The sequence below is a fragment of the Typopeltis vanoorti genome, chromosome 1 (assembly GCF_054136105.1).
Source record: "Typopeltis vanoorti isolate ZY-2024b chromosome 1, IOZ_Tvanoo_1.0, whole genome shotgun sequence".
NCBI classification, from domain to species: domain Eukaryota; kingdom Metazoa; phylum Arthropoda; class Arachnida; order Uropygi; family Thelyphonidae; genus Typopeltis; species Typopeltis vanoorti.
In genome coordinates, this window is record NC_143549.1 from 17,872,617 (window position 1) to 17,886,371 (window position 13,755).

The 13,755-nt window shown below is 35.7% G+C and overlaps 1 protein-coding gene across 2 annotated transcripts in view; it reads left to right on the plus strand.

The window, feature by feature from the left end:
* The window catches only part of LOC150109817 (kinesin-like protein KIF11), a 575,645-nt gene that overhangs the window by 479,812 nt on the left and 82,078 nt on the right, over positions 1–13,755 (plus strand). For both annotated transcript variants that reach the window (XM_090396826.1, XM_090396834.1), the window contains exon 23: positions 1,813–2,026. In XM_090396826.1, coding sequence (XP_090252952.1) covers positions 1,813–2,026 — 214 coding nt within the window. The remainder of the gene's footprint in view (positions 1–1,812; positions 2,027–13,755) is intronic.

Here is a 13,755-nt window from a genome sequence, read left to right on the forward strand (position 1 = left end):
AGCACATCAGGAATCGTTGTCAAGTTCTTGGAGAAATTAGTCAAGAGAAAATTACAGGATTGGATAGATTAAAATGGAATACTGTATGGGGAGACAGCATGGTTTTGTGAAGGGTAGATCGTGCCTCAGTAACTTGCTCACGTTTTATAACACAGTGATGGCTGAACTGGATAGGGGTAATGGGTTTACAGTGATACTACTGGACCTTGCCAAGGCCTTTGACAGGATACCACATGGAACCCTAATCAGTAAACTGGAGCAGATGGGGATAGATATAGGGTTGGTGAGATGGATAGGATGGTGGTTGAAGGAGAGATACCAGAGAGTGGTTTATTCAGGAGTGGAGTCTAAAAGACGGCTTGTGACTAGTGGTGTGCCGCAGGGTTCTGTTCTTGGACCACTGCTTTTCAATTTGTTCATCAATGATATATGAAAGGATTTGAGAGGGAGTGTTCACTTATTTGCTGATGATGCAAAGTTGGGTAGAGCAATTGTGAGTGCACAGGATGTCAAAATTTTACAGGATGATTTTGGATAATTTGGAGGACTGGGCTAGGAAAAATGGATGTTAATTTAATGTGGCAAAGTGTAAGGTTATGCACTTTGGGGTGAAAAGAATAGCAGCAGTATATTGCATTGGTGAAACCATACTCCAGGAGATTGAGGCCAGGGATTTGGGAGTGTTGGTGGATAGGGAATTGAAGTTTGGGGGCACATTGCAAAAGTGACAAAATCAGCTCATCAAATCACTTGGCTTCTGAAAAATACTTTAACATGCAGAGATGAACAAGTTGTTCCTCTGTATCGAGCCTTGATAAGACCCCATCTGGACTTCTGTGCCCAGCTATGGGCACCAGGGTTTCTTCGTGATGGGGAGGAAGTGGAGAGGGTCCAGAGACGAGTGACCAAGATGATAGCAGGTCTGTGGAATGAACCTTATGAGAATAGGTTGAAGATTTGTGGGTTGCAGAAATTGGACGATAGGCGAAGGAGGGGTGATATGATTGAGAAATTCAAATTACTGAAGGGTTTTTATAAGATTGATCCAGAAGATATTTTTGAAAATATGACTGGTGGTGGGAGGACTAGGGGCCATGCATGGAAGCTGGGCAAGAGCGTGGTTGACAAGGGTGTTAGAGCTAGGTTCTTTACTTGGAGAGTGGTAAATGAGTGGAATAAGCTTCCAGAGTCTGTTGTGGGTGCTATGACCGTGAATGAGTTCAAGGCAAGGTATGATAGATACTGTGTGAATGTTGAATAGTTGTTCTTGACATGTTAGGGCCTCCCTCGATGAGTCTGTCGACTCCTTGGAGTTTCCCGGAACAATAATAATAATAATAATAAAAAATTATGTTCATTTTGATGCTGGATTTTCATCTGAAGCTGAGTAAATTGGTCCCATGAAAGTGGCGAGGTTTTTTAATCTCACAAAACAGGCATACCAGCTGTCAAGAGCACACAAACAGTTTACAGGCATAATATAGTGGCCTTGTAATATGCAACCACAACCCTCTTAGAAAATATTGCTTTGTCCTACCCCCCTCCCAGCTGCAAATCAAAGAACACGTGTAAAAATAACTACTGCATTCCAACTGTTCATAAGTTTGTGATTGTGTCCATGCTCTTGTCCTGATTATCTTGGCAATTTACTAATTACATGAAACAGGGAAAAAAAAAGCTTGCAGTTTACATATTTCCATTATTTGTTTATCTATTTTAAATAAAGAATACAGTTTATACTTCTAAAATAATACTCAAGTTTTTGTCATAAGTGATATGTTATTTATTGATTGACTTTCTTTAATTAAATAGAACCTTCTATCCTTGGTCAAAGAATCTGTAATGCAGGAAGAAGCTCTTCTTGCTAGCAGCGAATTAGAAAATCATATTGGTAAACAACAAGATTCAATAAATACTTTGAAAGACTGTTTATCGGATTTTTCAGAAAGGATACATGAAGGATTGAATAAAAAAATCTCCGATGTTGAGAATTTTATACCTAACTTAGCAGTTTGTTCTCGGACCGGTGAGTTTAAAATTTTTCTTAATATATGCAGTGCTTTGTAAAAATTCTTTTACAAAAAATGTGTTTTATTTATTTATTTATTTTTCTGTTTTTTCTGGGGATTACCCCAAAAGCATGGCATATCAGGGTAGAGTTCTTCACCTTGTAAATTTCAAAGATATCAGGTGTGAAACCTTTTGTAAGATGATCTTACACAAAGTCTAACACATTGAACGTCACCTTCATTGATCATCCAGATCTCCTTGACAGTTCCTTGTAGCATGTTAGCTCTATGTGATATGTATTTTTCATGACATTATTTTATGAAATGAGCAAAATAAACATCATCGAATAACTTCTTCATTGACTATGAGCATTTCATGATCACATACCATTCAGTTCTCAGTAATGCAATTTTCTCTTGCACATATTTTCTTATCAGTAATTTTTTGAACTTTGTCAAATCTTTTTCCCCACGATACAGTTAGGATACCCTCATCTTTAGGGTATTTTGTGTACTGGTTCTCTGTACAGATAGCTCTGAAACACCCTGTATTTAAGAATTTAATTAGAAATTGAGAATATTAGAGAGACTATGATTCAATGCATAGTCTGTGGAAGGAATGGATGCAAGTTTCTGGATGTGTGGAGCAAATGTGAGGATAGATTGGATTTGTATAAGAGGGATGGCCTACATTTGAATGCATTTGGCATCATAGGTCTTGAAAAATTAATTAATATAAAGTGAGCATAACAGAGTCAGGGAAACTGAATTCTGATGGGAGGAATAAGAATCTGTGTATGAGCGACAATATTAGGTAACTGTGTTAATGATTGGAATAGTTATTATTATGGAAATGACTGAAGAGAGAACGATTTTGTGTTTGTCCACTTCAGACCTATCAAGCATGCGTAATGATGTCTGCATAAGTAAGGAACCATACTTTTCAGGTTATTTTGGAAGTAAAGAAATATACTACATGCCGTACTGCTTCCGAAGGTAGCGGGATATTAGTTTGCTATTACTATGGCAACATTCTTTGGAGACCATGTGATAATTGCATTTTCCAAAAATAAGTTCCCTGTAACAGTTTAATGGTATGAAACATATAATTCTAGAATTGGCAAGTAAGGAAGTAGTAAAATAATTATATTTTACTACTTCCTATTTTATAAGTACCACATGATGTGATGATGTAAAAAATTTAAGGAACTATTTTATGTAGCATAAGCCTAAGTAGTACAAACGGTAAGAAAAGCTGAAAATGTAGCTTATTCTGCTACTTCCAAGATAACCTGAAAAAGGGTATAAACGAGAACAGAGATCTTCAAATTGCCAAACTTTGTCATGCAGACCACAGACAAGTGTATACAAAAGAGCATACAGGTAATTATGTCTGCACACAAATGCTAAAAGTATAAAACATAAAGGACTAGAGTCTGTTGCCTTGGATAATATACTGAGACCTCATATTGTAGACATTAGTGAGATGTGGCTATCAGAAGCAAATGTACTAACTGGTATCGAGTGCAAGGGTACATTCCTTTTAGGAAGAATAGAAAGAATAAGAGATGAGTGGGGCATGAATATCAGATGGCTTGAATTCAGTTAGAGTTGAGACCTGTGACAGCAATACCAGTAAGTTTTTCTCGTGGCAGCAAGTTTGAGGCCATCTGGTGTGAGGTGGAGTCTAACAAGATTAAATACATAGTAGGGTGTTATTACAGACCTGGCCAATTGGTTGCAAGTGATGAAGAAATGCATTTCCAAATAAATACAATGGATGCTGAAAAATAATCATAATGGGGAACTTGAATTATCTGAACATTGATTGAGTAGCTATGAAATCACATGGGAAGAATGAAACTGAATTTATTGAGCTGTTGCGAGACAACTTCCTCAAGAAGCAAATGACAGAAATAACTTGTGATCAGAGAGTGATAAATCTGATTATAGTGTCGGAGAAGGTTTCAGTTAAAGACAACTGTTCTACCCCCAGTTAGTGACAGTGATCATGTGGTATGCACTTGGGAAGTGGCTAATGAATGTTCCATTCAGAAAAGGTTACATGCTGTTAACTACAAAGCAGGAAATTATGACCACCAGAGGAGCATGCTAGGTTCATTGCCATGGTATCAGTTATTGGATGGGAAGGATATTGCCAGTGCATGGGAAGTGTTTAAAACATAATTGAATGATTGATATCAGAATGTGTCCCTAGAGTTTGAAGAATAAATAGTTGGAATGAAATGAATATGTAATCTAATTAAGAGATTCATAAGAAAAAGATGACAAGGGGGAATTTGAAAGTCTTGAAAGAAAGAAGGAATATTGTATACATAAGGATATCAGTTATGATAATTATAAGCAGGAGGCCAGAAGTCACGAGTGTTGTACGGAAAGCTAAGTCTGAAAAGAAACTGGCTCTGCACGTTAAATTATCCATTTGTTATACTGTAAGTAAAAGAAAGAGTGAATGTGAAAGAATAACTCCACTGAATGCAGGTGACTGCAGAAGTGATTGCTTAACTAATGAGCAGTCATTTTTCTAAAAGCTATCAACCTGGTGTATGTAACATTAAGCTCACTGCTACCTCTTCACCCAGATGAAGAAATTCAGGTGTATGAAGAGCTATTGCACAAACTGAATAAGAATTCATCAATAGAGACGAATGGTATATCAGTTGTTGAGTCCATCAAAGAGCTTCTAGATATGACTGTGTATCTGTAGAACTGCTTTGGTAATCTGTTTAACTTTGATGGAGTAGAGCTTTTCTCTAGGGTTATTGTCAATTTTCTGTAGAGCAGAAGCAATTGCTGGATAAGAATAAATAGGGACAGGTGTTAGTTCAACTCCTGGACAGTTTTTGCATATTTCATACTCCTACTACTGTCTGGCTGAATTTCCATGCCTTTTAAATGCTTCATCCTTAGTCTGGTGATGACTGTGATTATTTCTCTATTTTCATTAATTTCGCTGATTTCATTCTTCTTTATGGTTTGTTTTACCAGTCTTATTTTGGTGACAGCATTAGCATCAGTTAGTGATAGTGGGTGTAATTTTTGAGGTAAGTATCTTGCTTCTTTGGCTAGTCTGTCTGCTCTTTCATTGCCTTCAATATTTACATGGGCTGGTATCCATTGCAGTGTGTAGTTCTAATTTTTCAAATTTAAGATAGTTAGTAGTTCATGAATTTCCTGTGTGAGATTTTTTTTTAGTGCTTCAAGTGCAGATTTTGAGTCACTGTAGATGGTTATTCCTTATGTAATGTTTATTACTGGATTTGAGAGCTGTTTGTATGACTGTTAATTCACAAGTGAAGTTTGAAGCAATTTTGCCACCTGTGGTTTTGGATTTGGATTTCCTTGCATCCAGGTAGAGATAGAAAAACCCCTGAACCTCCTTGGGTGCTTCATCAGATGATTCATCAGTGTAGGAAATGACACAGTTTGGATTGTTTAAGTGATGTATAGTGTCAAGTCCTCTTCTTTTATTTTCTTGCTGTGAATCCTTTTTCAAACAAGGTTTGAGGAGATTTAAGTTTATCATTGTGTTTTTTGGTAGAATAGTGGAAAATAATGGCTCTTTGCTTATTTCAGGGGAGAAATGCTCTAAATCGATCTGTTTTCTAATTTCATGATCATATTGTAAAGTAGATGATCTCTTTTAGTCTAGATTTTTCCCATCCAGGCATCAAAAGTCCTGAGTGCGATGTGATCCTGTTGTTGGCTCCTGATTCTGTTAGTGAATTTAACTGTGGAGAGTTTTCTTCTGTCTTTTAGCATATAAAGCCTGCACTCTTGTTGAGCTTTTAAATTATTTGTGGATGAGACTGCACCTATGATAATATTTGCTGTTCTTGATTGTACTCTGTCAAGTTTTTCTTTTGAGCTAGTAGAATCTGGAGTCCAGATTGAGGCATATTCCATAGCGGGTTGTATATGTAGTTTTAAGTGTCTTCAGTTTTGCATCCCACTTTGTTCCACAAAGCCTTTTGATGATATTAAGCTTTTTAAGAACTTTACTGGATATATTGCCGACAAAGGTTGGTCGATTGGTAGAGCCTCTGCTACTAATGGCTCAGTTAAGTAAGTTTGAGCATGGTTAGTAGTTGGAAGGGGACCAATCATTCGATGCTGTTGGCACACTCTCCCTCGATGAGTCTTTGGACTCCCTGGAGGTGTCAAATAATAATAATAATATTTGTAATATGAGTTGTAAATCTCAGTTCAGTATCTAGAGTTAGGCCTAAGTATTTTGGAGACTTGTATATTTTGATTTGGGAGTTGTAACTGTCTATTTTTTCTATCAGTGGAGAAGGTGCTCAGTTGTTTTTTCTGGGTTTATATGTAGTTTAAGTCCCTTTGTCCATTTTTCTAAGCCTTTTATTGAATTGTTTAGGACTTTTCAGATTGAGGATTACAGCTTGTGTGGCAGATTGTTATATCATCTGCATAGCATGCTATTTTTGTCTCATTTATTATTATGAAAGGATGGATATTGTTCATATAGATGAGAAATAGGAGTTGGCTTAAAACAGAACCTTGTGGGACTCCAGCCCAAGTTCGATGCATGTTGAAATAAATTCCAGTAACTTTTACTTTCATTTCAAATCCAAATTAATGCATTCCCCTTTATTTCTGTATCGTATGCAATTTTTATTAATTTTTGTCTCCAGACACGATCGTAGGCATCTGCGAGATCCAAGAATATTGCTGTCTTTTTTGGTGGTTTTTCTTGAAAGCCATCTGAATGATTGGCAAAGATAAAATAATTGATCTTCTATACTGTGTTGAGTCCTGTATGCAGTTTGGTGAAAGTTGATCTTGTTGTTTTTAAGAGCCAATTCATAAGTCTGGTTCATATTATTCTTTTGTTTAGTTTACAGAATGCTAGTCAAAGCTATTGATCTGTAGCTTTTAGTCACTAGGGTTTTTGTTATTAGGTTTTAGTAAGGGTATAATGACCAATATTTTCCAGATTTTTGGTAGTTTACCTGCATTCCTGGAAATGTTAAATATCTTCAGAAGGCAGCTTTGGGCTATTTTTCTCATGTTTTTAATCATATATCCAAAGATAAGATCAATTCCAGGTGATTTGTCAGGGTCAATTTGACTAATTGCGGTTTCTAATTCTGTCATTGTGAGGTCATGAGTAAAGATGTCTTCAGAAGGATAGGTTCTGAATTGTATTAGCAGATGTTTTGTAATTTGCTTGCATTAGAGTAATGTTTGTGCAGTTAGCCTAGTGCAAGGGTCGGCTACCTTTTTGGTGTGAAGAGCCATTTTTAAAATTATATCTGTTAAAAAAAAAAAAAAAATTAGGGAGTCACACTTTTTTTTTTTTTTACAGTAACACGTTATCATACTTGTAAAACACAGAGGTGACCTGTCACATGAAATTATATGATATTTTAAAATATTAAATAATAAAACAAAGATTTCCTTCTTCTTACAAAAGCATATAAAATCCAATAACATACCTATTTAATTTTTTTAATTTAAAATATCTTCTTAGTGCGACTTTTGCTGTTGAACTTCTTCGGATAGTTTCTCAATATGCGGCGAATACCGTTATTTTCATTTTCAAACATGACGAAAGACTCATGTTTCCATGAGTCCAACTAAAACTCCATTTTCCATGAGTCCAACGAAACCAACTAAATAACGTGAGTTGGTTTCTCAACTTACTTTTAATAAAATTCATATTAGAAAATATTTGCTCACACAAATATGTCGATCTGAAAATCGATAGAAGTCCAAATGTATGTTTTTAACTGAATGTAAGTGTCTGGTAAACAATTCTACATGTCCAATACAATCTGATCTTGCTTTTTAAGATCTTCTATTTCAGACCATTTGTGTTGTATTGCAAGGGTAGATTTTTGTCTTTCCAACTCCTTCAGGTCAGTTTTAAGATTTCTAAATTTTGAATTCCACAAATCCTTGGTTTTCAGGTCCTCTAAGTCAAGTTGAAATGCAGCCTCATCAATTCCAGCAAAAGGTGAAAACTTTAATTCGGCAGGATTAATTTCAAGTGGTCACAATAAAAATGACATAGTTGCCTTGTTCTTTCTAAACTTTTCAAATCTCCCATTAAATTCAGATCACATATTTACCACAATGTCTTTGAAAAAGGTTAAATTTATGGAATTATCAGCTTGTTCTTGTTGATATTTTTTGAATGTAGGAAAATGTAATAATGTGCCTTTCTCTAAGTCTGTTGCAAACAAATATAATTTATGTTCAAATGAAATCACTTCTAAAAGCAAAACTGCTGTATTTCCCTTTCCCTGTAGTTTCTTATTTAGTGAATTTAAATGGGAAGTCATATCCACCACAAAGTAGAATTTTTGTAACCATTGAGTATCTTCGAACTGTGCATATTCAAGGTTCTTTTGTCTTAGAAACAACTTAATCTCTCCAAGGCAGGTGGAAAATTGCATCAACACCGCAGTTCTGGAAAGCCATCTTATTCTGTTATGCAAAAGAAGATCGGAATATTCACAATTGATTTCTTTGAGAAGTTCACAAAATTTCTGATGATGTAGCATATTGCCATTATTTTGTTAACAATTTCTACAACCAAATCAATCACTACTGTTATCTCTTTTGGAAAAGTTTGTGCACAAAGTATCTCTTGATGGATTATGCAGTGAAAGGAAAACACGTCATGCAAAATTTGTTTTTTAAATAAAGAAACAAAACCTTTTTTTTTTGTTTTTTTTTGTACCTTTCATGCTCGGTTCCCCATCGGTCGCAATAGATATTAATTTGTTAATCTTAATACCCTTACTTTTCAAGCAAGTGGTAACAGCAGATTCAATTTCTTCTCCACGAGTTTGTCCTGTAAGTGGCAGTATATCGAGTAATTCTTCCTCAGGTCCTTGAGAGTTTGTATCTACAAATAAGTACAATCTGTGTGCAATGTCATCCACATCACATGATTCGCCACAAGCAATGGAGAATCCTGGTGTTGAATTTAGATCTGTAACCTGCTGATTCGTTATATCTTCTGTCATTTGTATAGTTCTGTGCTTTACAATCTTAGCAGATAATGGCATGTCTTTTATTTTTGTAATTATTTCCGCTTTGTTTTTAAAATCGCAGAAAAGATATTCAGACATTTTAATAAAACATTCTTTCACATATTCGCCGTCTGTAAAAGGTTTTCCTCATTTGACAACTAGCAATAGTTGTATTTCTTGATTCTTTTATCCATTTGGAAAATGAACATTTAATTAGGTTTACTTTGCATTGCAACTCTTCTATTGCCTTTTTTCTTTCATCTCCCCATGGATATGCTTTGTCAAATGTATCGTGTTTATTTTAAAAAAAGTCTTAGATTTTTTATTGTTTGAAAGCTTTTCATGGCATATTAAACACATTAGAAATCCTGCTGTTTTTGCTACAAAAGCATAGGTTTCGGTCCATTCACTTTTAAACTCCTGATTTTCTTGTTCTATCTTTCTCTTCTTTGCTGACATTTTAAATACTATAAAAATATTTTTATTTTGTTAATATTTAATTTAATGTAACAATATTCAAGTTACCTAACACAATCACCAGTAAATGAAAACACTGCAACGTCCACTACAAAACCTTTGCTCACTTTGTTAAAATAAGTAGATTTACAGACCACACCTGCACTATATGCAAAGACAATGGGTGCGTTCAGACAGGCAAGCGCTACATGTGCAAGCCTAGAGTGACATCATAAATGTGTCTGAGCCAACTACTCAATCGTAGCGATCACCATTTGCTACAAATTAATTCAATTTGTAGCAATTAATTTTCGCTACAAAGTAGCGTTCACATAGCGCTACTTTGTAGCTGATCGTGCCCAATGTAAACTGACGTTTTTTGAGTATCGACATATGGTTAGGGATCATTTGACCTACAAAAAAATTTCTTTTTACTTCTATATTGAGATAGATTGTTTAATAACGAAAAGAGCTGCAATTATTCATTCAAAGAACCGTATGTGGCTCAGTAGATGCAGGTTGCAGAGCCCTAGCCTATTGGCTTTGCACTTCGCAACCATATGACTGGGGAAGGAGTGTCCCAGGTTCGATTCCCGTTGAAGACATGAGGAATTTGAGGATCTTCCTCAGCCATAGCCAAGTTAGCTGGTCTTGGACGCGGGCAGTAGGGTTTTTCCGCCAGTTTATCTGGTGTTTTTCATCCCACAAACAGGCAAACCGGCCCTGCGAATATACGCTACTACAGCCAAAAATATATCCCCGAGCGGCAGGCTAGGTGACAGGTCGGTTGGGAGTGGTACTAACTAGACGTCACATCTAAGTAACACACGGAACCTGCATACGAGGTGGGAATAACGTGTAATGAAAGGAGTAATGTTTGGCAAGTAAATTTGCCATCTGTTTGTTTGTTGCTGCTGTATTGGTTCCTGAGAAGACTATTTGAAGAGTGATCAGTACCTGGAAGTGTTGTGTTGTTTAATAATCTGATGATGTTCCAGTGTTGGGTCTTTTCTTGGATCTAGTCTATTGCAGAATTCTTCTCACATTTTTTGCTTGCAGTTAGAAATTTCATCTTCTGTGTTTTGAGTTAATTCTATTAACTTCTTTCTGTTGTTTTCTGTATTATTTTGTTTTAACTGTTCATTGATATTATCTCTTTTGGTGATTATAGCATTGATATTATGATCTTTCCAAAATGAAACCCAATTCCGTGAGTCCTCTGGGAATTGAATTTTTTGCAGCTCTGTATGTTTTTTGTTAGTTCTAGTGGTTGTTGATTAATAAGTTCATTACTAGTGGATGTACTAGTGCAATATGTTTCTAATAGCTGTGTGTATTTAGGCCAATTTGCTTTCCTGAAGTTCCAAGATCTCTTTGTCTCTGGTTTTTTGGTCTAACTGCAAATTGATAGTTGTGATAATAGGTCTATGATCACTGATGGCATTCTTTAGTATTTTCCACTGGATAAGACTCGCAGTTTCATAATCTGCTGCTGTGATATCTAATGCTGATTCTGTGCTTGTTGTTTTTGACAGATATGTATTTTGCTTATCGTTTATGATCTCAAGGTTTAGATAATCAGTTATGTCTTCTATTTGTGCTCCTTTCTGATCTAGTTGGGCTTTTGGCATTTAGATCTCCTAAAAGGATCTTTGTATCTGAAGTTTTTTGACTTAACTGTTGAAGTAGTTCTGTATTTATGTGTTATCTGGATGATATGCATCGACTATTGTAATAATGCTTTTTGGTAGAAATATCTTGACTGCTTGACCCTCTGTGTTACTATTTATACTGCTGTTTGTAGTTGATATGATTTCTTTATATTTAATGTATTTGGTTCATGGGAGTATAGTTAGACCACTTCCAGAACAATCCAGTTTGTCTTTCCTTAATGTTAAATAGCCTTCGATTTGAAGCTTCTGATCTAGTTTTGTTTCTTGTAAGCATGCAATGTGGATGTTATTTTTGTATTAAATGTTAAGTTCTTCCATCTTTTTTTGAATGCCGTTGATGTTTAACTGAAGTATGTTGAGAGTCCTTGTAGCATATTTCTCATCGATATCCTGGACTGCAGTTCTCGTCGTGTTGGCTACCCCGGATGCGGTAGTAAGTTTGTGATCAGAATAGATGCTTTTCATGGAATTGGGTGTTCCAGAGCCCCATTAGCCAGCAATTTTCAGGGTTCTCTGCAGGGTTTGATGTAACAATCCAAGTTAAAAAAAAAAAAAAAAGGGGGGGGGGGTTATAGGATATCATAGTACTACATGAAAAATTTACGTCATTACTAACTTATCTAAAATTTTCCTCCAAATCAGTCTGTTACCTACCTGTCAAGACTCCAACATTATCAGATCTTATATTTCTGTCTTTTTACTGTATCAATCTACCTGTGTCTTGGTCTTCCTGTGGGTCTTTTTCCTGGCAACCTGGCAGAGAACACTTGTTTTGTTAATCTATCATCTTCCATTCTGTTTAAGTGACCATACCAACTCAGATTATCTCTGCTAATGCATTCCTGGATGATGACAATGTCAAGTTCTTTCCTAATATCCTTGTTTTTAATATGATATTGCCATTGATGCCATCTATTCATACCCTTATTCTTTCTCAGAACTCTCATATCTGCGGTCGCTAGTCTTTGGTCAAGTATTTTACTTCTAACACAGCTCTCAGATCCATAAATTAAAATTGGTTTGAACACTCTTGTATACAGCTAATTTAGTGTTTTGACAGATTTCTCTCTTATTCCATATAAATTTATTCAGTTGACTTCCTACCATACCAGCTTTGTTGATTCTGTTGTCTATTTTCATATTTAATTTACCATCTTCACTAAAAATCATGCCTAAGTAGTTGAAATGTTTTACTTGTTCTATAAGATCTCCATTCACAATGCCTTAGAATTTTTAATGTATCTGCCTATTTTCATTGTCTTTGTCTGTTTAATGCTGACCTTTATATCATATCTATTACAACAGTTATTCAATTCAGTAAGGGAATCTTGCAGACTTGTAGCAGATTTCTTTAGAAGTATAACATCGTTCGCATAAAGCAAAGAGCTTGGCATTAACATCTCCAATTTTGATATCATGTTTAATACCACTTTCCTTCATAATGTGATCCATATAGATAATGAATAACAGAGGGGATAGTGTACATCCTTGTCTCTCACCAGATTTAACATTGAACCACCTTCCTGTACTTCCTTCCATTCTAACTGCTGACCTACAACTCAAATAAATACTAATTATTGCTTGATATAATGTCCGATTCACACCATACACCTGTAGTGTTTTGAATAGCTTTTTTCTTGGCACCTTGTCATATGCCTTTTCCAGATCTACAAAACTTAAATACAGATCCTTGTTGTATTCCCATGATTTCTCATCTATTTGTTTTAAAATGAAAATTTGATCCTGACAGCCTCTATTTTGACCTGAATCCATCTTGTTCTTCCCTTTCACAATCCTCAACCATTCTGAGCATTCCTGGTAAGATTTTCTTCACTTCATATATCTTCACCAAGCTTTTCTTCCACAATTCTTCTCAAGTATACTTGCATAGATCTTGCCAGGAACACTCGGTACAGAAATACCTCTGTAATTCTCACATTCAGTTTATTTATCTTTTTATATATGGGCACTATCAGAGCTCTACTCCAATCATCTGGAATTCGTCCCTCTGCCCAGGCTTTCTTAACTATGCATTGCAGCCAACTCCATACTTGAGCATTTCTGGTCGAATATCATCTGCCTTTTCACATTTCAGGCTTTTGATGGTTTTTTCTACTTTAAGTATGGATATTATTCCTGATTGCATGCCTGTTGAGTATTTTTTACCACTGTATTGTTACTGATTGTTTTATTTGGCAATTCGAGGATATCTTTTTCTCCAGTTTTCATGTCACCTCTGTCATCTCTAATTTCTTTTACAGGGGTTTTAGGGTCAAAGCTGTATAACTGAGAAGAGACCTCCACATAGCCTTTAAAAGGAATGCAGAGAACTAACCAGGGCTTCTGAACTAATGTCAAATCCTCACCTTCTTGTGATGCACCTTGTTAGAGATCTACCCGGATACTGAACGAATGTGGATGCGGTAATTTGGGATTTTGTCGACCAAATTGTATTCGTATTGGCTTAAACACAATATTAAATGATGGTACAACATGACAGAATTTCATGCCGACTAGGGCATCACCTGGTTAAACAAAGCCCCCGTTGTTTTTGCCAGAGAAACAGGGCAAACAGCAAAAAGTTGGCTACTG